At 44.0% G+C, this 25,625-nt stretch overlaps 1 protein-coding gene across 2 annotated transcripts in view; it reads left to right on the top strand.

Annotated features, from left to right (window-relative positions):
• The first annotated feature begins 7,517 nt into the window (after positions 1-7,517).
• Positions 7,518-25,625, top strand: part of BEND4 (BEN domain containing 4) — a 32,993-nt gene continuing 14,885 nt past the window's right edge. Inside the window, exons 1-2 of one of the 2 annotated variants that reach the window (XM_055588434.1) lie at positions 7,518-8,040; positions 15,705-16,271. In XM_055588434.1, the coding sequence (XP_055444409.1) occupies positions 7,557-8,040; positions 15,705-16,271 (1,051 nt within the window). In that variant the 5' untranslated portion in view covers positions 7,518-7,556. The remainder of the gene's footprint in view (positions 8,041-15,704; positions 16,272-25,625) is intronic. The other variant, XM_055588435.1, reaches the window with a different exon arrangement.

Genomic DNA, 25,625 nt, shown 5'->3' with positions numbered 1-25,625 from the left:
GTCCAAGCAGTCCAAGTTCTCATTTGGACTATTGCCAGCGCCTCCTAAAGTCACCCATTCATCCAACAAGCCCTTCCTGAGCCTCAGCTCTGTGCTAGATGCTACTCTAGATGCTGCAGACTCAAGGAACAGAACAAAAGCAGAACTCCTACCCTTAAGGAGTTTGCATACTACTCACTGGAAGCAAAAAATGAGTGAGTCATTCCTCAGTATCGGTTCCAGGATCCCCTGAAGATACCAAGAGCCTCCAATGCTCAAGTATGTTACATAAAATGACTGCACAAGTCCCATATACAAAATGGCTGTTCAAGACCCTACATAAAATGGCTGCACAATTTCCTACATAAAATGGCTGCTCAAGTCTCTACATAAAATGGCTGCTCAAGTCTCTACATAAAATGGCTACACAAATCCCATAAATAAAATGGCTGCACAAGTCCCATATACAAAATGGCTGTTCAAGACCCTACATAAAATGGCTGCACAATTCCCTACATAAAATGGCTGCTCATGTCTCTACATAAAATGGCTGCTCATGTCCCCTCCATAAAATGGCAGTGGTACAGTCAGGTCTAGGTATCAGTAAATCAAATTTTGAAATTCAGTCCTTGGTTGGTTGAAATCACAAATGGGGAATGCAAGGATATGCAGGGCTGACCATGTAATATACATGATGTTACACAGCAGATAGTCTGTATAGCATGACAGACGGTGATAGGTGCTGGATAGAAAAAGCGGTGGGGAGTATGGGGAAGGGAGGCGGGGCTTCAATTGTACATAGGGTGACTAGTGAAGGGCTCATTGAAAAAGATATACTAGAGCAAAACCTGGAATGAGATAAGGTACGGAGTTATGCAGACATCTGGAGAAAGAAACATTTAAAGCAGAAGGAACATTAAAGGTAAGAATCTTGACGCGGGACATTTGGAACCCTTATAGCGGAAAGTGAAGAGGAACTAAAAGGCCTCTTGATGAAAGTGAAAGTGGAGAGTGAAAAAGTTGGCTTAAAGCTCAACATTCAGAAAATGAAGATCATGGCATCCGGTCCCATCACTTCATGGGAAATAGATGGGGAAACAGTGGAAACAGTGTCAGACTTTATTTTGGGGGGCTCCAAAATCACTGCAGATGGTGACTGCAGCCATGAAATTAAAAGACACTTACTCCTTGGAAGGAAAGTTATGACCAACCTAGATAGCATATTGAAAAGCAGAGACATTACTTTGCCAACAAAGGTCCATCTAGTCAAGGCTATGGTTTTTCCCGTGGTCATGTATGGATGTGAGAGTTGGACTGTGAAGAAGGCTGAGCACCAAAGAATTGATGCTTTTGAACTGTGGTGTTGGAGAAGACTCTTGAGAGTCCCTTGGACTGCAAGGAGATCCAACCAGTCCATTCTGAAGGAGATCAGCCCTGGGATTTCTTTGGAAGGAATGATGCTAAAGCTGAAACTCCAGTACTTTGGCCACCTCATGCGAAGAGTTGACTCATTGGAAAAGACTCTGATGCTGGGAGGGATTGGGGGCAGGAGGAGAAGGGGACGACAGAGGATGAGATGGCTGGATGGCATCACTGACTCGATGGACTGAGTCTGAGTGAACTCCGGGAGTTGGTGATGGACAGGGAGGCCTGGCGTGCTGCGATTCATGGGGTCGCAAAGAGTCAGACACGACTGAGAGACTGAACTGAACTGAACTGAACTGAAAGACCATTAAGGCTAGAGTGGAGTGACGGGGGGAGGGGACAGAAGGAATGAGGCCTGAGAGGCAAGGGATGGTTGTAGCTCCTAATGGGACTTTAGCAGGCAATGGCACACTCTGGATTTTACTCTAAGGAGGAGGAAGACAATGGAGGGCAGTGGAAATACATGATTGTATTTTGAAAGGGTTACTCAGTCACTGTTTAGAAAATAAATGTCCCTGCTTCCAGTCTGATCCTCTACAGTCCATTGTTCACAAAGCAGAAGGAATCTTTTTAAATATTGTAGAAAGACTCAGAGAAACAAAACTTGCATCTACACTAAATCCTGTGCCAAACTATTCAGAGCAGCTTTATTTGCAATAGTCCCAAACTGAAAGCAACCAAAATATCCTACAACAGGTGAAGAGTTTAACAAATTGTGGGATATTCACTGTGGAGTACTAGTCAGCAACGAAAAGGATCAAACTAATGATACAACAACATGGATGGATCTCAAGGGCATTAAAGTAAGTGAAAAATCTCAAAAGATCACATATTGCATGATTCCACCCTTTGGAGGAAATGGATGAAGGGTACCTGGGACCTCTCTGCACTATCTTTGGACCTTCCTGTGAATCTGTAATTATTTAAAAATAATAAGCTTATTCTAAAATGAAAATTTTAGAATCTATAACTGTCAAAATTAAAAGGTTTTTTTTAAAGCATTGCAGGAAGTAAATTTTATTTCATTGGAAAACTGCATTGTCTACGTACAGCACACCTTCCCCAGTTATCTGAATCTACTCTTTCATTGCCTTTGAACTATTTTTACAATTTTGAAAGTTTAGATAACTGATAGATACACAAACCTTCCTTCATGGTAGAGGTTCCCTTTCAGCTGTCACCCACATCCCTCGTGGGAAAACCAACTAACATACACAAAATATTTATGCATTCAATTCAGCATTCCTTTTTCCACATCAAATTGTCCTCTGAATACTATGATGGCATTGAGCAAGTTAAATAAAAGCTTTAACATCTGTTCATTTTTATGTATGGGAGTCATGATTTTACCTTTTCTGAAAATTATCTTTTAAAAACATAAATCTGGTCATGTTACTCCCCAGCTTAACTGCCTCCAAACTTCCAAACTGCTTTCAGAATGAATCCCAAACATTTCCTCAGATGGATAAGGCCCTGCCCAGCCAGGGCCCAGCCTGCCTCTCAGACCTCATCTCCTCACTCTGCCCTTAGCCAGGATACTGGGACTACTGGCCTTTTTTCCAGCTCTCTGAGAACTTCAAGCCTGTTCCTGCCTTATGGCTCCACAACTATTGTCCCTCAGCCTAGACTGCTCTTCTCATCAGTTCAGTTCAGTTCAGTCGCTCAGTCGTGTCTGACTCTTTGCGACCCCATGGGCTGCAGCATGCCAGGCTTCCCCGTCCATCACCAATTCTCAGATTTTACTTAGACTCATGTCCATCGAGTCAGTGAAGCCATCCAACCATCTCATCCTCTGTCATCCCCTTTTCCTCCTGCCTTCAATCTTTCCCAGCATCGGGGTCTTTTCAGATGAGTCAGTTCTTCGCATCAGGTGGCCAAAGTATTGGAGTTTCAACTTCAGCATTAGTGAATGAATATTCAGGACTGATTTCCTTTAGACTCTTCTGATGGATGGCTCTTTTTTAGGAGTAACTCTCAACTGGATGGTTCCACCTCAAACAACTCTTCTCAATTACCCTATCAAAAGTAACATCCCCATGCTATTTTTTAATCATAATTATTTCTATCTGAAATAATAATAATAGTGTTATTATGCATTATATATTATTTAACATTTTAAATATTATATAAGCATAATGATTTATTTTATAAATATATTTGTATATAAATATATTAATATCATTCAGCTAGCTACTTGATTATTTACTACCTGCCCACCCCAATTCTATCATAATGCTGCTGCTGCTGCTGCTGCTAAGTCGCTTCAGTCGTGTCTGACTCTGTGCGACCCCATAGACGGCAGCCCACCAGGCTCCGCCGTCCCCGGGATTCTCCAGGCAAGAACACTGGAGTGGGTTGCCATAGGATCTTGATATTTGGCTCCACTATATCCAGAGCTTACCAGGTGGTGCTATTGTAAAGAACCTACCTCCAAACTCAGCAGACTTAAGACATGTGAGTTTGATCCCTGGGTCAGGAGAATCCCCTAGAGAAGGGAAAGGCAACCCACTCCAGTATTCTTGCCTGGGAAATCCCATGGACAGAGGAGCCTGGAGGGCTACAGTCCATGTGATTTCAACCAAAGCCACTTAGCATGTGTACTGTCCACTGCCTAGAAAGATCCCAGGCACATAGTAGGCACTCAATAAATATTTGTTGAATAAATCTCTGGGTGAATGATGCTCCTAGAAGTAGTGAAGTCCTCGTCACTAGAGGTATTTAAGCATGGTTTATACAACCACTTGACAGGGTCTTAGTAAAGCTATGGGCATAGACTCAATCACAAGAATAAAAGACCATTTTGGTCCCTCTAGGACTGTGAGCTTATGATTCCGTGGCTACCATGCCCTTTCTACTATGCAAATGGGAAAAGTAAAGGAGTATTCCTCAGTCATTTTCCACCGAGTGATAGTACGCACACCCCTGTTCCTGCTGCAATATCATCTCAGCATTAAAATGTTGAAGCTAATCAGACATTTAATTTCAAAGTGGAAGGTCATTATCTTGTCACAAAATTTTATTCCAATTACTTTTTTTTCTATTATACGAAATGAATTAAAAGTAGCACAAAACATTGGGAGATCAAACAGTCAATCAGAAGCTCATTAAATATCATTGAAATTGGTGCAATAAAAAGCATTTCCCATGGCTGCCTTATTATTTAAAAGCTATATTCTGGATGGCTCAAGGAATTGACATGCTGCCAATCAAGAAATCACCCTATCCATAAATAGCCACTTGGCTTTTTAAAAGTTCACTATCTTTTTTTTTTAAGTAAGAGTAAATATATAAAAAGATTTAAAGCATGGGTGTAATTACCATCCTGTCAGCCCCCGAGACCCTAAAGAGAGGATATAAGCAAAATCACTGATAATTTGGACTAAAATTTACAGTAAGATGCTTACAAAAGTGCTGCCAGTGATTTTATAAACACCTCAATATATTACATTTATATACAATACTCAGGTATGTACAACCCCAGGCAGGGAACAGTGGTCACTTACAATTTTAAAATTGAGTTCAACTCCACACTTGGGAGTAAATGCCCATTTCATTTTCTAACACGTGATTATTAAGCACTTCATTTTTCTATGGATCCAGACATAGGTGACTGCTAGCATGTGAATCTAAAAGCTGGTCATTTAAAAAATTCTAATATTTTTCCTCTAGGATTTCTTCTTATTTTTTTAGCTAAACCACTAATTTTACCATTCAGTTTTATAGAAACATCCACTTTTCAACATACAGAAAGGCAGATCCTTTTCATTGGTAAACCATAACAACAGAAGTACTGTTCCCAGTCTCTTAAGGTGCTTAAGTGGTGAGGCTGATACAAATTAAAAATACATAAGAGAAGAAAAAGCTCCCAGGTATAGGAAATTATTTCTTCAGTAGTAGAACTGATGAATTTCTCCCCTCTAACCACCCCCTACCTACTCACACTGGCACCACCCAATTTCTTTTCAAAAGCCAGAACTTATTGGCAAATTATCTGGGAGTAAAGTGGGAGGAAGACATTTCAATGCAAAATTCAGAACTGCTTTATAGAAAGAAAAGTGTGGGGAGGTTTGTTATCATTTATTTCCTCCAGTGTATCATTCAATTTCAGCTGTCTCACCTCTGAGAAGAAGCTCCCCCATTTTTCACTTATGTGCCTAAGAAACATCTCCCTGGCATCTCATTCTCTTTCCCTGTCTTTCACCAGCATTTCATTATTTCTTAACTGTCCCTCTCATGCTTGTCTCCCTTTTTCTTACTGATCCACGTGTCCTCATTTAGCAGTTTTCAGAAGCCAGGGAGAAACGTTGCAAATAATGTTAAATATGATTAATATCTTGAATTCCTTGAAATATGACATGCATGAGTTACAATGAAACCTCTTTTATTTCCCCATGAAATGCTTTTGCATAATGAGAAAGAAAATGTCCTCTATGCCCTAATCAGCCCTGACAGTTCCTGGACTCCCAAATACTTTTATTTATGGCATTATTTATTTCATCTCTAATAAATGGAGGGGAGAAAACCGCAGCAGGATCTGAGGAGGCCGCAGGAGAGAGGGAGACTATGGAGGGTGGAGGAACGCAGAAGCTGATCCTGCAAAGAGAGAGGTTTCCAGAGGAAGGGAAGTCTGGCGAATGAGAGACCAAGGTCCTCACCCCAGAGAAGAAGAAAATAGGTCACTTTTCCAAGACTAAAAGGAAAGCTCTGAAAAGGAAACTAACTTCACAGTGGAGAGATGACAGTCACACATCAAGGAGGAGACATACCCAGAATTCTAACCTGGAGAGTTAAGATTGAAGGCTAGAAACCAAAGCTGGGAGGGAGTTGCTGATATTGGAGTTAACCTAGGGGAGGGGAGATTTGTTCCCAAAGTGGCTGGGAGAAGCCAGGGCCGTCCTCTAGATTTGAAGACATCTCTAGCCCATGGGATCCTTCTCTGAACCACAGAGGCGCTTCCCTCTTTCAAACAACAACTGAAATTGTGTGTCGTCCAGAAACCCTGCCCTGGTGGCCCCAGACACAGTGAGGAGCTGCCTGGGCAACGCAGAGAGCCAGAGCTTTTGGGCAATCTTGGTCCAACAAGGGCACGAGCGCGCACACACACACACACCCCCCAAACGATATTGTTGCGAGTATCTAATCACCATTCCCAAAGGGAGTATCAGGTCATATTTTTTCCCCTAAATTGCAGTCTACCTGCTACAAGAAGTGAGAATTTGCATATCTGGGAACATCTGTGTAACTCAGCCACACACTTGAGTATCTGACTATGGGCAATTTCCTCAAAGAGCCTCAGTCTTCTCATCTGTAGAATGGGGAAACGGTTTCTTTTATGCCCTCTCATAGGAATCTAATGAAATAATGTAAAAGTCTGATGCTTTGTGTGCTCTTATGACAACATGAACTCGAAGGCCATGAGCTGGATATAGACAAAAGCCCCTGGGCGCGCAAACAACTCGCAGCAACCTGGGTCAAGCCTTCAAGATGTTCTTTTCAGAAGGCTGGCGGAGCAATTTCCCATAGGCAGAAGAACACGGTGTATTATCTTCCCAAGGTACACACGCACTCCAGCTACCCCAACCCCGCCCCGCCCCAACTACTCCCAGCTGGGTGCAACCCGAGAGTTTGGGGTCGTGCAGGGGTCGCCAAGAGCTCCTTCCTAAAACCGGGCCCCGCCCATAACAGCAGGAGCCTCAAGTGCACGGGGCTCCGAAGTCTCGTCCCGGCCAGAACCTCGCGCTGTTACCAGGACGCCCTCGGGGTCCCGGCTCTTTCCTTCCCTTCCCCCGTCGGAGGCGCACACCAGGCTCTGCGACCACGCGGGCGGCAGCGGCGGCACCAGGCTCCGCCCCCGCCCCTATTATCATTAGCAGATATTACCCTAAACACTTGCTCTTTACCTCCTTTCTCCCTCCAGGCATTGGCGAGGCAGCCTGTCAATCAGGGCTCGGGCGGCAGCCCCCCGCGCAGGGGTTCGGCGATGCCAGGCTTCGCGACAGGCGGCGGCGGTGACGGCGGCCGCGGCACAGACACCCACCCTCCCACACGCGCGCACCCGGGCAGAGCCGGCGGGCAGGCGGCAGCGGCATCTTCGGAGCCCGGCGCCGGGCGCCGAGGGGGCGTGCAGCCGGGAAGCGGCCGGGAGGCGCAGGATGGAGGAAGAGATGCAGCCGGCAGAGGAGGGGCCCAGCGTCCCCAAAATCTACAAGCAGCGCAGCCCCTACAGCGTCCTCAAGACGTTCCCCGGCAAGAGGCCAGCGCTGGCCAAGCGCTACGAGCGACCCACCCTGGTGGAGCTGCCGCACGTGCGGCCGCCCCCGCCGCCCTTCGCCCCGCACGCCACGGTCTCCATCAGCAGCAGCGAGCCGCCGCCGCCGCCGCCGCAGCAGTTCCAGGCGCAGGGATCTTTCCCCCCCGGGCCCGGCCGGGCCAACGCCGCCGCGTCGTCGTCGTCTCCGTCCGGCACCCCCGCCGCGTCCCAGGGCCACCTGAGGACTACGGCGCCGCCGCCCGCGGCCCCCGCCGCGTCATCATCCTCTTCGTTCGCCGCCGTCGTCAGGTACGGGTCGAGCCCGGCGGCCTCCGCGGGCAGCAGCAGCACGGGCGGCGACGGCGCCAGTCTGGAGCTCAGCGCAGGTACCAACTCTCGGGCGCAACTTTCCGTCCCGCCACGGCCGGGGGGAGGGGTGGGGCCCCGGGAAGGAGAAGCCCAGGGACCGCGGAGAGCCTGCGGCGCGCTGGGCCCAGCGGGAGGGCCGCGAGGGGAGCGCGGGGGTGGGCAGGGGGCGCGCACACCGGCTGAGGGAGGATTCGGATGTCCGAGCGCACCCCGGAGGCCTCCATGCGCGGGCGGCAACTTCTGGCGCTTCCCGGCCGCCACCGCCGCCGCGTTCCGGGCTTCCGACGGCGCGCGCGCGCCTCTTTAACAGGTGTCTCCGCCGCTCGCCTCCCGCTCGGCGCCCGGGGAACGCGGCGGTGGCGATGGGCGACCCGGCTGGTGGCGGGGGGAGCCGGGGGCCGCTCGCGGGCTGGGAGTGGGGGCGGGACACCCTCGGGTGGCAGCGGCGGCCGCTCCGGGAGAAGCTAGCGCTCTCCGGCGACTCTCGGGGAAGCCCTCCCTCTCCTCTCTGCGGCTTCACTTTTTCCTTCTACTTCTTTCTTTTATCTCTCTCTCTCTCCTCCATTTGCTTTTCCTTCTCTTTCCTTCTCGTTTGCTCTCTGATTCTCCCTCGCTCTGTCGCGGTCACTTAGCGAGCCCTAGGGCTGTTTCGTTTATTCTGTGCGAGCGCGCGCGGTCTCTGCCTGCCCCTTTTCCCACCCACCCCAGGGTCCCCCGCGGGTGGCTGTAAGACTCGGGGCTCCCCCCGCAGCAGTCACGCGGGTGGGGCGGGCGGCCGCGACTTCAGGGACGGAGACTCCTGCCCCTCCCCCAGCCCCGAGAACCCCGGGCGCCCCAGGTCCCGCCGCCCTCCCCGCGCCGGGTGGGCGCTGCTGCACGCCGGGATCCCGCGCCTCTCGAGCTTTCTGTGTCCGGGCCCCTCAGAAATGCCTTTCGGGGAGCGCTCACCCCGGGTACGAGACTTCTGGTAGAAGCCGGCCCTCCTGCTCAGCTGCGGAGAGGGAGGCGGGCTGATGGAGAGGCCGCAGCCTGGGGCCTGCGCCCAAGGGTGCTCTCTGCTTCCTGAGGACGCGCAGCCCGGTTTATCCCCCTCCTCGGAACTAAAAAGTTCCTGCTCAGGCCTTTTACGGCACTTTGGAGCCCTCCGAATCCTGCATATAAGTGAATCGAAAGGTTTTTTTTTTTCCTAGTGAAAATAGGAGCATTGTCTTGAAATGAGTTATAGAAGCCTAAGCTCATGTTCTGTTGTTTGTCAATATTTTGACATATGAAGGATTGGTTTTGAGAAAGAAAATCTAATTACAGGTTATAGTGAAGACTTGTCCTGTCACATCCCTCACTGATTTGGAGGGGTTCTTGTGTGGATGTTCTCACTGTTTGCAAGAGGTGGTTTTTTTTTTTTCCTGTGTTTATATTCTGTTGTGCTTTTGTATTCGTTGTTAGGCTATCTACTTTCATTTTCCTTATTTTTCTAGTGTTTTCCCGCTTTCTTGGGTTTGTGTGCTTTCTGGGTTTGGGTTCTGATTTTCTTATAAACTACTTCATGGTCATTCCTTGTTAATTTCCTAGCTCTGCTTTCTTATTCAGAAGTTTGGGTCTTTTTCCCATATTCTGTACTTTGCATACTCCTCAGCACAACCTCCAAGCCATCGTGTTCATTGGGGGTTCCCCCTCTTTATCCGCCCACTTCAGTCTTTAATCTCGTCTTGCTTTCTCCTTTTAGACTTTGCTGATTGTCTTTCAGTCTTTTACCTTTTTTAAGACCCTGTAAGTCTGCCCCCTTTGATTTCCGTGTTCATCCATAGTTTTAACCCTTGCTTTTTCCTGCTGTTTTTCCTGTATTCTGTTTTCTGCACCAGTTACTTGCTATCCTTTCCAGGGTCCCTTCTACTCTGGTGGCAGTTTCCCCACTCTTATCCATAAAGAGTTTTTGTTGTTTTGTTTTATTTTTCCTTCTTACCTTTTTCTGAATGTCCTCTCTCAGTGTTTACTCTGATGACCTGTTTAGTCTGTCTCTGTCCCCAGGTGGAAATCATGTCACTGAATCTAAAAGAGTGAAAAGGAGCTTGCTGATGCTCCTCAGATTCCCAGTATTTCTTATTTCCCTTTATTTTCAACATTTCTTATTTTTTTTTAGGAGAGCTCATGGAGTGGTAAGCTTGATAGCTCCAAGAATAGGATGCCATGTGCTTGTTGGAAAGACAGGAATTGGGTTGTAGGTTTCTTGCTCACAGTAGGGAAAATCAGTTCAGTTCAGTGGCTCAGTCGTGTCCAACTCTTTGTGACCCCATGGACTGCAGCACACCAGGCTTCCCTGTCCATCACCAACTCCTGGAGCTTGCTCAAACTCATGTCCATTAAGTTGGTGACAACATCCAACCATCTCATCCTCCGTCGTCCCCTTCTCCTGCCTTCAGTCTTTCCCAGCGTCAGGGTCTTTTCCAGTGAGTGAGTTCTTGGCAAATGGTCAGGGGCAAAAAAAAAAAAAAAAAAAAAAGACCTTAGTACTAGACATCATGAATTTTGGTCGTAATATTAATCACTGGGGACAAAGCCATCTCTTAACGGGCACAGTGGCGTTAGTGGCCCTCAGAAGGACAGGCGCCTGAAGAGTTGATTGGCTCTTTGAGGAACTAGTGGTGCCACTTTGAACCAATGAGCGCGTGCGCCCAGACAGCCATGTGAGCATCCTTGGTGGAGTGGAGGCAGGGTGGTGACTGGCTTGTTGCACCCTCACTGCAGTGTTACTGCAATGTCGCAGGCCCCCTGGTAAACTGAAAATAATCAAAACATCAGTGAGATGAAATAAGTGAAGGATGGAAGAGAGAGAACTGAGTGTCCAGAGTAAATGCTGTGAAAAGATGAAAGGGTTGAAGTGAACCTTATTTGCCATTAAGGGCCATAAACCATTGAGAGGAGACACGTGCTTTAAAATAGATTTTTCAGTGTTCTTATAAAATCTCCTGAAGAGAATAATTTTCCTTAAAAGGGGTAATATACCATGGTTCTAAAAGCATATTTTTCCTCTGTGGGAGGCTTAGAGTTAAAACCCACGTAGATCTTGATATGCAGCCTAAATTTGGCATCAGGAAATGGGAAATTGCATCTTTAAGCAGAGGACAATCAAAAATGAATTACAATAAATCCTATATAATTGCATAGGTCATTCTCTTTAATGAGATTTTATTAACCTGACTGTCAAGCTTTTGAGTCAGGCAGATATTTTATCTTCTTCAACTGATAAAAGTGTCAGCTATAAACCACCATATAAATATTCATAAATCTACACATCTGTGGCAGCCTATCAGCATCATTCTTTTGGACATTAAAAGCATTCTAATTACTTTCTGTCTAGCAGAGCTGAAATGCTGCCTGTTATAGTATGTGCTTGGCAGGCATGATTGCTTTTGTTTGCCATCACAAATAGCAGCATCCTATTTTATATACCGATGGTCCAGAAAATACTCAGGGATTGACTGAGCAGGATGAATATTAGGAAGCACCATCTGGTTTTGATAGCACCGAGTATATTAACTCATCTGTTAATTTTTGACACATCATTGATTTATTTATTTAGAAAAATTGCATCCTGTTTTGCTGTGTTGATGTTTGCCATTAGGGAAAAAAAAACTGATGGCATTTTTTTTTTTAAGACATACAGTAGTTCATTGATTTAAGAACAGGATGATGCTTCCAGAGATGCTTTCATTTTGTAACTTCTATTTTCTACGCCACAAAGTCCTCTCATAGAAAGAAGTTATATTAATGTTCTAAGAAAATCATCTATTTTGAGCTAGTTGGAAATCCTTTTGGTAGACTGTAATAAATACATGGATACATGGTAGTATAGGTCACAGAAATTTTTTTCTGCTTCTGCATTTTTAATATTAATATATTTCACCCTTCACTGGGCTAAAATCAAAAGGTTACCACTAATCTTGACTACTGTGATCTCCTTCATAGAAGCAGAATACTCTTGGGGATCTGCTGTGATGGGCAAATTCCATTCAAGGCTTTACTTACAAAGAAGGATGTTAAAGTAGGGAGCCTGTGTTTCATTGCTGAGTTCCCATCCCTCTTCACTTATCAGATTTAGGATGGATTAAACCTCTTAAATTCTGAAGAATTTCTAGAAATGACTTTTTGAATTACAAAAATAATCATGGGTTCAGATTCTGGAATCAGACTAGGCACAATTTGCAACATGATGTTATCTCCAGACAGGTTTTACAATAAAGCAAAATAAATTTGAGAAATGTGGTCATTTTAGAATGCTTTATGATTGTGATTTTTTAAAAACATTTTATGATCTTTCATTTTAGAGAAGTTAGGGATAAAGTAGGTTGTGTTAAAGCCTCTCTGTAATCTGTTGACTTTGTACTTCCTTGCTATCACTTGAGTGGAACATTCTGTGACTAAGGGGGGGGGGGAGTTCAAAAAATTTAAAATACACGTTCACACTTTGCTCAATTAAGAATCACGGATCAGTGTGTCATACAACTGTGTTCATATAAAAACAGAACTTTTCTCCATTTCTTAGCAATAAGGGGCATTACACAATACCTGCATTTCTAATTATATTCTGTCTGGAAAGGTGAAGTATTGCTGGCTGCAATATGTGTTAAGTGGAAAGATTTGCTGTTTTCCACCAAGTATAATAGTAACATTTTTCATCACACTCTTCAATGTATTGACATAAAATACTATTCAAATATTAGAAGGTACTGAAAAGAAGAAAATTCAGCCTTTTAATGGCTACAGTGGCTATTTTTACATATATCAGTTCTGAGAACAAATTCTGAATAAAACATTTGGAAAACCTGCAGGCAAGAACTGTTTGGTGGCTATAACTATTCTCTGATGTTCTGAATGCACTTTAATACATTATCTTCATAATATAGCATAATACATAATGACTTTTTCTCAACATACTACGAGTTTATCCTTCAGTTAAGAAAACAAATCATGCTTGTCTATACATCAAATTTTTTTCCCCTTAAAATCTATACTGTAATGTGACTTACCAATATTCAGACAACTGAACTCCTTTTAGGACACTGGACAAATATATTCTAGCTGTTCTTTCTAAGCAATTCTGTTTTCGTCTTTCCTTTCATATTTTGTTTCTTTCATCAGGGTTGTATTAAAGGTGTATAGCCTATGAATCCATTAGGACTATTCTGATTAAAATGCAAACAGTAAGTACAACTTCAGGTCTGAAATGGGATTATAGGATTAAATGAATGAAAACTGCTAATGTGCCAGAATTGAGAATCCCCAATCGATATTGTCCTTTGATTTCACTAATAAAAGAACAAAAACCTGGGAGTAAAAAATGAAAATGCAACATCTTAAGCCTCCCCACTTGTATGGTTCAGCTGTTTACTTTCTGATTTATTTGGTTTTGGCCATCGCAAAATATAATACCTAACTATTTGAAGTCTTTCTCAATTACGATTCAGTTCAAATCATGAGCTTGTTTCTTCCTTTCCACCTGGCTGGGGGCAGAGTCATCATGACTTCCAGTGTTTGGTGTAGGAAAGATAGTTCCCATATACACATCCCCTTTTCTCCAAAGTAGCAAGCCAACTTTATCTCGGCTGCTACTTGGGTCAAGTTTCACGGCCCATCAGCCAGCTCCAGATGAACACTATACCTGGCATCTAGTTCTTTCTTCAGCACTCAAAGTAATTGTGGTTAAAAAGCAGGCCTGTGCCTAATATTTGTGGGATTCAGGGTGAGAATACAAATGCTGTAAACTAAGATACGATTTTAGCTACAAGAGTCCCTGCATGTATTCAGTAAATACTTCTTGAGATACTGTGCTGGCCCTCAAGCTCGAGTCCACTCATGGAATATACAGTCTCTTAAGTCTCTGCTGAGCTGAAGAGTACTGGCCTCTGTATTCTGACTTGTCATTTTTCCTGAGGGTTTAGGAATGGTAGCATTTTATAGATTTGGGAGATGTGAGGGGTGCTTCCTATATGCTCTGGGCCTTAGATAAATCATTAAATAGTTAGAAAAGGAGACTTGTATCCCCCTCCCCCTGATATCTTAGTTACTTTAGAAAGACTAGTAAGAAAAAACAAAGAACATGAACTACTGCAATGAGGTTTCTAAAGGTTGGTTTTGCTGGTCATTAACCTGGGTTTTCTAGAGAAACCAATTTTCTTAAATCACAATTATTCTGGTTTGTTGTCCCCAAAGAAACCCTTGAGCATCTCACCATTTTTCACTTTTAAAGGTCTTTTTTTCCTCAGTAAAGATACAGCTAGACAACATTTCCAGGGACAACAAGCAACTAGGTGTTGTTTCAGTCACCGAGTCGTGTCCGACTCTCTGAGACGCCGTGGACTGGGGCACGCCAGGCTTCCCTGTCCTTCACCAGCTCCCGCAGCTTGCTCAATCTCATGTCCACTGAGTCAGTAATGCCATCCCACCATCTCATCCTCTGTTGTTCCCTTCTTGTGCTGCCTTCAATCTTTCCCAACGTCGGGGTCTTTTCTAATGAGTAGGCTCTTTGCATCAGGTGGCCAAAGTATTGGCGCTTCAGCGTCAGTCCTTCAGTGACTAGTTACATTTCTATAATAAACAATAGATATTGGCATCTAGAATCTACAGTATTTTGTTTGTTGCCACTATTTTACATAGACGGGAGAGGAAATAAGAGGCACCCTCATTGCCAAATATAAACCCTAAAAAAGTATCTCTCTCTGGGTATTTATAAATTGCCCATTCTGGGTGGTGGTCTACAAAGAGAATGTTGATGTAGCTTATGTTTAGGGTGAATTTTCAAAACCCTTAGACTGACAACATTGAGTCACATTTTCACAATATTGACTGGGGCGGGGGGCGGGGGCCTTTCCATATTTTTTCTTTTTGAGGTGAACTGATTGCTTTCTATCCGTTTTTTGCTTTCCACTGATTGACAGTTAACATGCTTTGTAATACATTTGTGGAAACTGACTGGCCCTGTCAGTCAGATGCGTGCCAGTTAAGAGATTTGGTGGGAGAGGCCCTGAGAAGGGCACTGTTGCTTTTCAGATGCTGCTGCTATAGATAAAGCTAAGGTATCAGATACAGGAAAGGATGGCCAACCCAGATGATGGATGACACAGTGTTGCTTTGGGGCTCCTCCTCATTTGCCTCAGGCCCACTCCTTGTTTTTTCTTAGGTGTTTAGTGAGCACTTCCCAGACACCTCTCGTTCTTCTCCAGTTTGCATCTGGGAGCAACGTACTCTCAGTGGGGATTGTATCAGCTGATTAATAGCAAGGGCATGAGGGCACTCCAGAAATAGCAGTAATGATTGCTGTAAGCTCCACTGTCAATGAGGAGTTGAGTCTGCAGGGCTGGCTTGATTCATTAGAGTGAGGATGTTAATGAAGCCAAAGGTGTAAGTTCAGAGCTGTGCAGGCCAGCCAATGCCATAGAGAGGGGGGTCTCTATTCGGTGCCCCAGTCCCATCCAGCCATTTCCCAGAATCGAGTTGGGGTGGCTCATCAGGAGTGACAGGAAGCTGTGCATCCAGGTACATGTGGATTCACTATGTCACACTGGTGTGCGGCAGAGAGTAGAAGTCCATGTTTCTGACAGTTTTGAATGTTGAACTCCAAGTCAAGGACCCTCTTTGTCCCTTGTCTTGGCTGTAAGTCTCTGATGTGTCTTCTTCTCTGTTTCAGAGAGTCGTATGATCTTGGACGCTTTTGCTCAACAATGCAGCCGAGTCCTTAGCCTCTTAAATTGTGGAGGCAAACTTCTAGACTCCAGCCATTCTCAATCCATGATATCTTGTGTGAAGCAGGAAGGCTCAAGTTACACTGAAAGACAGGAACCATGTCCTGTTGGCAAAGGGGTCCACAGTCAGACTTCAGACAATTTAGACATTGAAATGCAATATATGCAAAGGAAACAACAAACTTCTGCATTTTTGAGAGTTTTCACTGACTCCCTGCAAAATTACCTGCTCTCAGGGAGCTTTCCAACTCCAAACACCTCCTCGGTCAGCGAGTATGGCCACCTGGCGGATGTGGATCCTCTGTCAACATCCCCCGTGCACACGCTAGGTGGCTGGACCTCCCCAGCAACATCTGAATCCCATGGTCACCCATCATCATCTACGCTGCCTGAGGAGGAGGAAGAGGAGGAAGAGGAAGGCTACTGTCCCCGATGCCAAGAGCTGGAGCAGGAGGTGATTTCACTGCAACAAGAAAATGAAGAGCTCAGAAGAAAGTTAGAGAGCATCCCAGGTACCCTGCCCTGTTACTTAAAAGCCACTTGCCGCCCATTTTCCGTTGTCCCATTTGTGTGTGTGTGTGTGCATGTGTATATGTACGTGTGGTTTTTGTTGTTGTCTGTTGGAACCAATGATGTAGAAAAGTTGGAAAAACAGGCATGCGCCGTTTTAGTCTGCCAGCGCCAAACAAATTTCAGGTTGAGCTACTAGTCCTGTCCTGTGTTTAAGTCACAGTCCTCTAGGGTATAGACCTGAAGGCTATAGTCCTATTAAAAGATGTCTCCATTGATACAAACATGATCCCAAGGTGTAGTGCAATGAGATTGAAATAGGCCATGTGCTGTGGGCTTGAGTTTTCTTCAAAAAGTGATCCTGTTCCTTTTAAATAGCTTTTGTATCTGTAAAGATTTTGATATATGTGTTTTATCAGTCTGTGATAGAAATTGAAATGAAATGACACCTACAAAGGCAGCACTCAGAGAACACGTTGTCTCTTCTATTCCATTAATCTCTCGCCTTTCTTGTTAAGTTTCAACAGGTGTGGTTTCTTTAGCCTCCAAACTCCCCTTAAAGTTAACAAGCTACTGTGAACTAAAAGGAATAGCTCAAAGATAGGCTAGTTGGAGAAGGCAGTGGCATCCCACTCCAGTACTTTTGCCTGGAAAATCCCATGGATGGAGGAGCCTGGTGGGCTGCAGTCCGTGGGGTCGCTAAGAGTCGGACACAACTGAGCGACTTCCCTTTCACTTTTCACTTTCATGCATTGGAGAAGGAAATGGCAACCCACTCCAGTGTTCTTGCCTGGAGAGTCCCAGGGACGGGGGAGCCTGGTGGGCTGCCATCTCTGGGGTCACACAGAGTCGGACATGACTGAAGTGACTTAGTAGTAGCAGTAGGCTAGTCCCAAACCAGTTGTGCTCCTGGCTAAACATGAGGCATTCACTGCCTCTCAGAGACACTAGATTTGCAGAGTAGTAAAGTCATCTTTATGGCAAGATCTTCTGTGGGTTGCAAAGCCATTTTTTCCTTATTTGGGAAGGTTCTGATTTTGTATATAGCTTTGACTTCATTACTGCATGTCTGTGGCTTTGCAGAGAGACTGGCACAATATTGTAAATCAACTATACTTCAATTTTTTTCAAAGAATATATAGCAATGCTAAATAAAGAAAAGACAGTAAAACCTTTTTTTATAGGAACTCTGGCTGTCCAGTGGTTAGGACTCTGCTTTCATTGCCAAGGATTTGGGTTCAATCCCTTGTCCAGGAACTAAGATCCCGCAAGCTGCAAGGAATGGCCAAAGAAACAAGAGACATTAAAACCTTTGTAGTCATGCAGCCCATTGATAAAAAATTTTGCGCATGTATCCACCAGTGTACACATCCATTGATTATTTACCTGCATGTACTACTATACTAATATATTATGTTCAAAGTAAAGCATACATAATACATTTAAAAATTTTAAGGCTGATCCATAAATAGAAATTATGTTTTTTTCCTCATTCGATGTCTTTGCATCACACAATTTGGCAGCTTATGTAGAAAGAAGGAAATGTTGACTGAAGTTACCACTTGTTTATTAGAAGTGCCAAACAAAAAGTTTACTTTGCTCCTGTCCTTTCATTTAAAGCATTTCCCGGATAGTGCTGAGGTTTGGCTCAGAATATCTTGGAGTTAGATTGAGTGCAGTTTGTCCTGTGGGAGACAAGCAAGAGGTGAAGGAAATCCATTCTTGGTTGTTGCAGTTTAGCTCTGGAATTAGATGCAGTTAAGCTCTGGAGTTAGATGCAGAGTCTTGGCATTGTCCCTGCCAGGCAGACTGATTACAGGAGAGAGTCTGGCGGAACCCAGAAGAATGCAGAACCAGAGCCCTATTGGTTTCTCCTGGTCAGAGAGATACAGGTGCAGCTAACAGACTGGAATTTTACAGCTTTCACAGTTGTATGAATTATGATGCATTAACTGTGGGTTTTAATACCAAAAGGGTATGTCGCATTTCACTCCCCACTGCTGTTTCATTAGGGAAGAACACGGTGTCCTGGGGTCAGCCAACTGCAGGTTCTTGAATTAGCCATTCAGCACTGTGGGTAGGGGTTTCACGGTGCAAGGACCGGTGACTCGCACGCCGAGTACTGCTGCCCAACTCCTCATCCTGAATCTGTGGCAAGCCGTCTATCCTTGGTAAACTTACTCAGCCAATGTGGGGTTCACTCCACCTGCTTTTTCCTGAATCTGCACAGGTGCAATGTCTGTGTCAGGAGTAAATCATTGCTGGCCTGCCACTAATCGTCCTTTTCGACTGCCCAGAAAAAACAGAAATGCTGCAATTTCTTGAGTCCTCTTGATGGCCAGACATTGAATGACTCTTGCTGAAAGTAGGCTAATGATCCCCACTGTTAGTGTAAACCTACCACTGCTGCTATTAAGAGTCACCTCCAGGAACTTGAATGACTAGCCATTCTACATAGAGAACCTTGATTGCTTTAATTAGTCCATTTGTTGTTCAGTCACTCAGTTCTGTCCGACTCTTTGTGACCCCATAAACTTCAGTACCCCTGGCTTCCCTGTCCTTCACCATGTTCCGGAACTTGCTCAAACTCATGTCCGTAGAGTCAGTGATGACATCCAACCATCTCATCATCTCTCGTCCCCTTCTCCTTCTGCCTTCAGTCTTTCAAGCTTCAGAGTCTTTTCTAATGGGTCGACTCTTCCCCATCAGGTGGCATTCAGTTTCAGCATCAGTCCTTCCAATGAATATTCAGGTTTGATTTCTTTTAGGTTTGACTGGTTTAATCTCCTTGCAGTCCAAGGGATTCTTCAAGAGTCTTCTCCAACACCATAGTTCAAAAGCATCAATTCTTCGGCGCTCAGCTTTCTTTATGGTCCAGCTCTCACATCCGTACATGACTACTGGAAAAACCATAGCTTTGACTAGACAGACCTTTGTTGGCAAACTAAAGTCTCTGCTTTTTAATATGCTGTCTAGGTTAGTCATAGCTTTTCTTCCGAGGAACAATCGTCTTTTAATTTTGTGGCTGCAGTCACCATCTTGCAGTGATTTTGAAGCCCAAGAAAATACAGTTCGTCAGTTTTCTATTGTTTCCCCATCTATTTGCTGTGAAGTGATGGGACTGTATGCGATGATCTTTGTTTTTTGAATGTTGAATTTTAAGCCAGCCTTTCCAGTCTCCTCTTTGACCTTCATCAAAAGGCTCTTTAGTTTCTCTTTGCTTTCTGCCATTAGGGTGGTGTCTTCTATATATCTGAGATTGTTGCTATTACTCCAGCAATCTTGATTCCAGCTTGTGCTTCATCCAGCCCAGCATTTTGCATGATGTACTCTGCATATAAGTTAAATAAGCAGGGTAACAATATACAGCCTTGATGTACTTCTTTCCCCATTTTGAACCAGTCCGTTGTTACAGGTCTGGTTCTAACTGTTGCTTCTTGAGCTCCATACAGGTTACCCAGGAGGCAGGTCAGGTGGTCTGGTATTCCCATCTCTTTCAGAATTTTCCAGTTTGTTGTGATCCACATAGTCAAAGGCTTTAGCATAGTCAGTGAAGCAGAAGTAGATGTTTTTCTGGAACTCTCTGCAATTTGATCTCTGGTTCCTCTGCCGTTTTGAAATCCATCTTGAACATCTGGAAGTTCTCAGTTCATGTCATGGTTAAGTCAGGCTTGGAGAATTTCGAACATTACTTTGCTGGCATGTGAAATGAGCACAGTTGTATGGTAGTTTGAACATTCTTTGGCATTGCCTTTGGGTTTCGAATCAAAACTGACCTTTTCCAGTCCTGTGGTCACTGCTGAGTTTTCCATATTTGCTGGCATATTGAGTGCAGCACTTTTAACAGCATCATGTTTTAGACTTGAAATAACTCAGCAGGAATTCCATCACCTACACTAACTTTGTTCGTAATGAATCTACGTAAGGCCCACTTGACTTCACACTCCAGGATGTCTGGCTCTAGGTGAGTGATCATATCATCGTGGTTATCTGGGTTTTAAGATCTTTTCTGTATAGTTCTATGTATTCTTGCCACCTCTTCTTAATATCTTCTGCTTCTGTTAGGTCCATACCATTTCTGTCCTTTCTTGTGCCCATCTTTGCATGAAATGTTCCCTTAGTATCTCTGATTTTCTTGAAGAGATCTCTAGTCTTACCTATTCTATTGTTTTCCTCTCTATTTCTTTGCATTGTTCACTTAGGAAGGCTTCCTTATCTCTCCGTGCTGTTCTTTGGAACTCTGCATTCGGTTGGGTATATGTTGACCTTCTTTGCCTTTCACTTCTCTTCTTTTCTCAGCTATTTGTAAGTCCTCCTAAGACAGCCATTTTGCCTTTTTGCATTCCTTTTTCTTGGGGATGGTTTTCATCACCACTTCCTGTATAATGTCACAAACCTCCATCCATAGTTCTTCAGGCACTCTGTCTATCAGATCTAGTCCCTTGAATCTATTTGTCGCTTCCACTGAATAATCATAAGGGATTTGATTTAGGTCATACTGAAGGAAATCAGTCCTGAATATTCATTGGAAAGACTGATGGTGAGGCTGAAACTCCAGTACTTTGGTCACCTGATGCAAAGAACTGACTTGAGTGGAAAAGACCCTGATGCTGGGAAAGATTGAAGGTGGGAGGAGAGGGGGATGACAGAGGATGAGATGGTTGGATGGCATCACCGAATCAATGGACATGAGTTTGAGTAAACTCTGTGAGTTGGCAATGGACAGGGAGGCCTGGCATGCTGCAGTCCATGGGGTCACAAAGAGTCAGACACTTCTGAGTGATTGAACTGAACTGAATTGAACTGATACCTTAATGGCCTAGTGGTTTTCCCTACTTTCTTCCATTTAAGTCTGAATTTTTGCAATAAGGAGTTCATGATCTGAGCCACAATCAGCTCCCTATCTTGTTTTTGCTGACTATATGGAGCGTCTCCATCTGTGGCTGCAAAAAATATAATCAGTCTGATTTCAGTATTGACCATCTGGTGATGCCCATGTGTAGAGTCATCTCTTGTATTGTTGGAAGAGGGTGTTTGCTGTGACCAGTGTGTTCTCTTGACAAAACTCTATTAGCCTTTGCCCTGCTTCATTTTGTTCTCCAAGGCCAAATTTGCCTGTTATTCCAGGTATCTCTTGACTTCCTACTTTTGCATTCCAGTCCCCTGTGATGAAAAGGACATCTTTTTTTGGTGTTAGTTCTAGGACGTCTTGTAAGTCTTCATAGAAACGTTTAACTTCGGCTTTTTTGGCATCAGTGGTTGGGGCACAGACTTGGATTACTGTGATATTGAATGGCTTGCCTTAAAAATGAACAGACATCATTTTGTCGTTCATGAGATTGCACCCAAGTGCTACAGCATTTTAGACTCTTGTTGACTATGAGGGCTACTCCATTTCTTCTAAGGGATTCTTGCCCACAGTAGTAGGTATAATGGTCATTAAATTAAATTCGCCCCTTTAGGTCCATTTTAGTTCACTGATTTGTTAAATGTCAATGAGTTTAGTTGCTTTTAGCCCAGACTGAAACTCAACTATATAGGTAAAAGTCACTTTGTCCATTACGTATAGTGAAAAACAGTGTGAAATGCAGGAAAGACGAGCTATTTTTGATTACTTGACTCATGGATTCATTGCCTAGGGACATGAGTGTTGGGCGTCAGGTTGAAAGTGCCACTTAAGATGAAAACTTGAATCAAAAGGACATCATTGAGCTCTTGCCCTCACCCCCCAAGCTCCATCTTCGGCTAAACACAAACCAGACTGTAGGTGATCACCCAAGAAACCAGTCTGGCTAGCTATTCTGAGCTAGCTATCCCTTTGGTGTTGGGGGTCAGGGGAATCTTATTTTTTACCCATATGAAGAAAAGTGTGGCAGATAATGTCTGGTTTTACACATAGCAAGAGTATTTTGCAAGCAGTAACTTTCCTGTGAGACTTGGGGTCAGTTTTCCCTAAGCAGTGTCCATGCTTCCCAGCAATCACAGTGGGCCTTTGTTATCCTAGAGGCCAGTATATTTCCGTGGAAGGACCTGGGGCCTTCTTTTCGTAGGATCTGCCCTTGTGTCATAGGATCACTCTTCCTGCAGCCAAGCAGGTGGATGAGTACAAAGAGGAGAGGAGCATGCAGAGTGAGCAGAGGGAGTCAGGTGCAGGACATGGTGGGGGCACCTGTCGTGGGTTGCAGTAGGAGCGGAGTTCCTCGGGCACGTCCCTCTCTCCAGAGTCATGCTGTTGAGCAGCTCAGATTCCAGTTTCTTCTTGTTTTTCCCCCAAATAAGGTGTTCATACCTGGGAGTAGTTCTTGAACTAAGAATTCAAAAGAAATGAGTCTATTTAGTCTACAGGGGGAAAGTACTTTTAGCTATAAGAGGGGGACAGGAAGGCGACAGCCCTCACCTCAAGGAAAGAGACTGGGAAGAGGTGTTCTTTCCAGCACCACCTGAGACAGCCTTTGTTTATTGTATTATTTGTGAAATATCCAACAAAGTTGTATTGAGTATCAGCTACATGCAAGCGAGGGGCTTCTAGAAAGTACTCTGTAACTTACTTTCCAGAGTTATTTGCAGATGTAGCTAACTTAACATTTTATCCCAGGAGGTAGCATTAGCACATTTTCTTTTGTATTAGAAGTTACACTTGACATTACACTAGATAACTACATCACAGTAGAAATTACAGAGTCTTTGGAAGTTGTTTTTTTTTTTTAAAGAAATAGGTTAAAAGAAAAAAGTCACAAAAGGAAGATACTGGGGTCAGGGATACAAAGAGCTGAGAGGTTATTAAAAGAAGAAAAATGATGGGCAGACATCTCAATGGAGAAGGTATCAAGTTACAGTAGTCACTTTTATTTAGAAAGCTTGTAGCCAGCACTGGTTAAAGGGAACTCATAAGGGAGATGGGTATAAAATACCATATTTCATCTAATTTCAACCCTCATTGAATGTAAGACACACCAGTAGTTTATGTTCCATTAAGAAGAAAAAACACTTCAAATCTTAATTGCCCTTTATAATTGTCTTTGAACACCAAGTTTAGAGATTTTAAAATATGATAAAATGTCGGTATTAAAAACATAATATATGGTAGTTAAAAAACCACTTCCAACAGTACTCTATACAAAATAGATAACCAACAAGGATCTGCTGTGTAGAACCAGGAACTGTGCTCAATATTATGTAATAACCTATATGGGAAAATAATCTGGAAAAAAAAATACATACATATATATATATATACATACATACACACATACACACATTTATGTGTAACTGAGGGCTTTCCAGGTGGTGCTAGTGGTAAAGAACCTGCCTGCCAGTGTAGGACATAAAATTGCAGGTTTGATCCTGGGTCAGGAAGATCTGCTAGAGGACGGTGTGGCAACCCACTCCAGTATTGTCTGGAGAATCCCCTGGACAGAGGAGCCTGGCAGGCTACAGTCCGTGGGGTCTCAAGAGTCGGACACGACTGAGTGACTTTCACTTTCATGCATATATAACTGAATAACTGTGCTGTACACCTGAAACTAACATGATATTGTTAATCAACTACAATAAAATTTTAGAAATAATGGTAACTTCCAAAGTAAAATAACTATGACATTAAAAATACCTTGAAATTTTCTAAGTGCAGATATAGGGAAGGTAGACTTAACTATTATTAAAGAACATTCTACTTTTTTAAATGTACATTTTTTATCATCTCAATTTATTTTTATAACTCCAAAAATTAATGTTCACATTTTACAGAGCTAGTTTATTACCCTCTTCCACCCTCAAAATATAGTCGATTCTTGTTATTCACTGTAGTTCTGTGCAGCCTCAGGTCACAATGTTTTTGTCAACCAATCAATTCATAACCTCATTTTAAGTATATTTTTGTTTAAAGAGGCCTTGGTTAATATATAGTGCTGGTCAGTTGACACTGAAGTCACAGTCCTGTGCCTCACATCTGAACAAAGCTTATCTAATACACGTCTCCCCTTGGAAGCGCGTCACAGCCTCGTGCTCAGGACACTAGACAGCACTTCAGCTCTGCGTTTGGGACCCATTTTAAATAGCAAAATCACCACACAGGAAAAGCACGAAAATGAAAAAACATGGCACTAACTAGACCATGAAAAGAACCCTCACTATCATATGAGGGCTGAAAGAAGTGGGCAGAACGTATCCGTGTTCAGCCTCAGCTGAGAGTGTATGATTCCAGCAACTTGGGTTTTTTGGTGACCTGCCAAAGTCCACCAGTGCCAGCAGGAGCACCCCAAATTCTAATTTGACCATATTACAGATTCATGTCAGTGAGTCGTGTGTGTGTGCTAAGTCACTTCATTCATGTCCGACTCTGCGGCCCTATGGACTGTAGCCCACCAGGCTCCTCTGTCCATGGGATTCTCCAGGCGAGAATACTAGAGTGGGTTGCCAGGCCTTCCTCCAGGGGATCTTCCCGACCCAGAGATCGAACCTGAGTCTCTCATGTCTGCTGCATTGGCAGGTAGGTTCTTTACCACTAGCACCACCTGGGAAGTCCATTAGCGAGTAGGCAAATGTACAGTCTGCAAATAATGAGGATCAATTGCACTAACTCACAAGGCTACGCGCTGGAGAACTAGCCTTAAATTATGCAGTCTGATCTTAAGGATATTCTACGAAGGTTTTAAAAAGATAAATCTGTCGGTTTCTGGATAACTAGTTTTGCAAGAACAAAAAGCCCCCGGAGGAGCTGCAGCGTCTCTGTGCCAGTGCCTACCGTGCCTGCACTGCCCCCAGCTCACACGCGCCGGGAGTGCCTGTGGGAGAAGGCTCAGGTCGACTTCTGGTCCTGACAGACACAGTGATCACGTTTAATGCGGGCGTTCTAGGGAGAACGAAGAGACACAAATATGTTCTGAGTAAAAAAAAATTAGATAAGTGATAGAAACAGAGGAGTAAACAATTGAGTTCTTTGACTTAGGATTTGGTAAAAGTCGCACCACTCTTGCTGTAAGCTGTGAGAGAGACTGTAGGGCACAAAAGAGCATGAGCCGAAGAAAATGGCTTTAGAGTCAAACCTGGGCTTGGATTCCTGCTCTTGCTACTTGCTAGCAGTGGTTTGGGCAAATTGCTTAACCATTCTGAACCTCAGTTTCTGTTTTCTGTAACATGAGGTTAGTAATACCTGAATGCTGAAGTATTAAGTTCATCAAGTAACAAAGAAGTGCCTGCAGGATCGTCTAGGAAACACTCCGTACAGAGCAACCTTAAGAGACCGAGAGGGACACTGTCCTGTGCCTGAGAATACAGAAATCTTAAGTGGTTTTCTTAGATTGGTGGTGGTGGTCTTAACCTTGTAAAGAGGTCAACATTCAGTTAGTTACCCGGGT

This window comes from Bubalus kerabau, chromosome 7 (genome assembly GCF_029407905.1).
Source record: "Bubalus kerabau isolate K-KA32 ecotype Philippines breed swamp buffalo chromosome 7, PCC_UOA_SB_1v2, whole genome shotgun sequence".
Lineage (NCBI taxonomy): Eukaryota > Metazoa > Chordata > Mammalia > Artiodactyla > Bovidae > Bubalus > Bubalus kerabau.
This window is presented reverse-complemented; position numbering and strand designations above follow the sequence as displayed.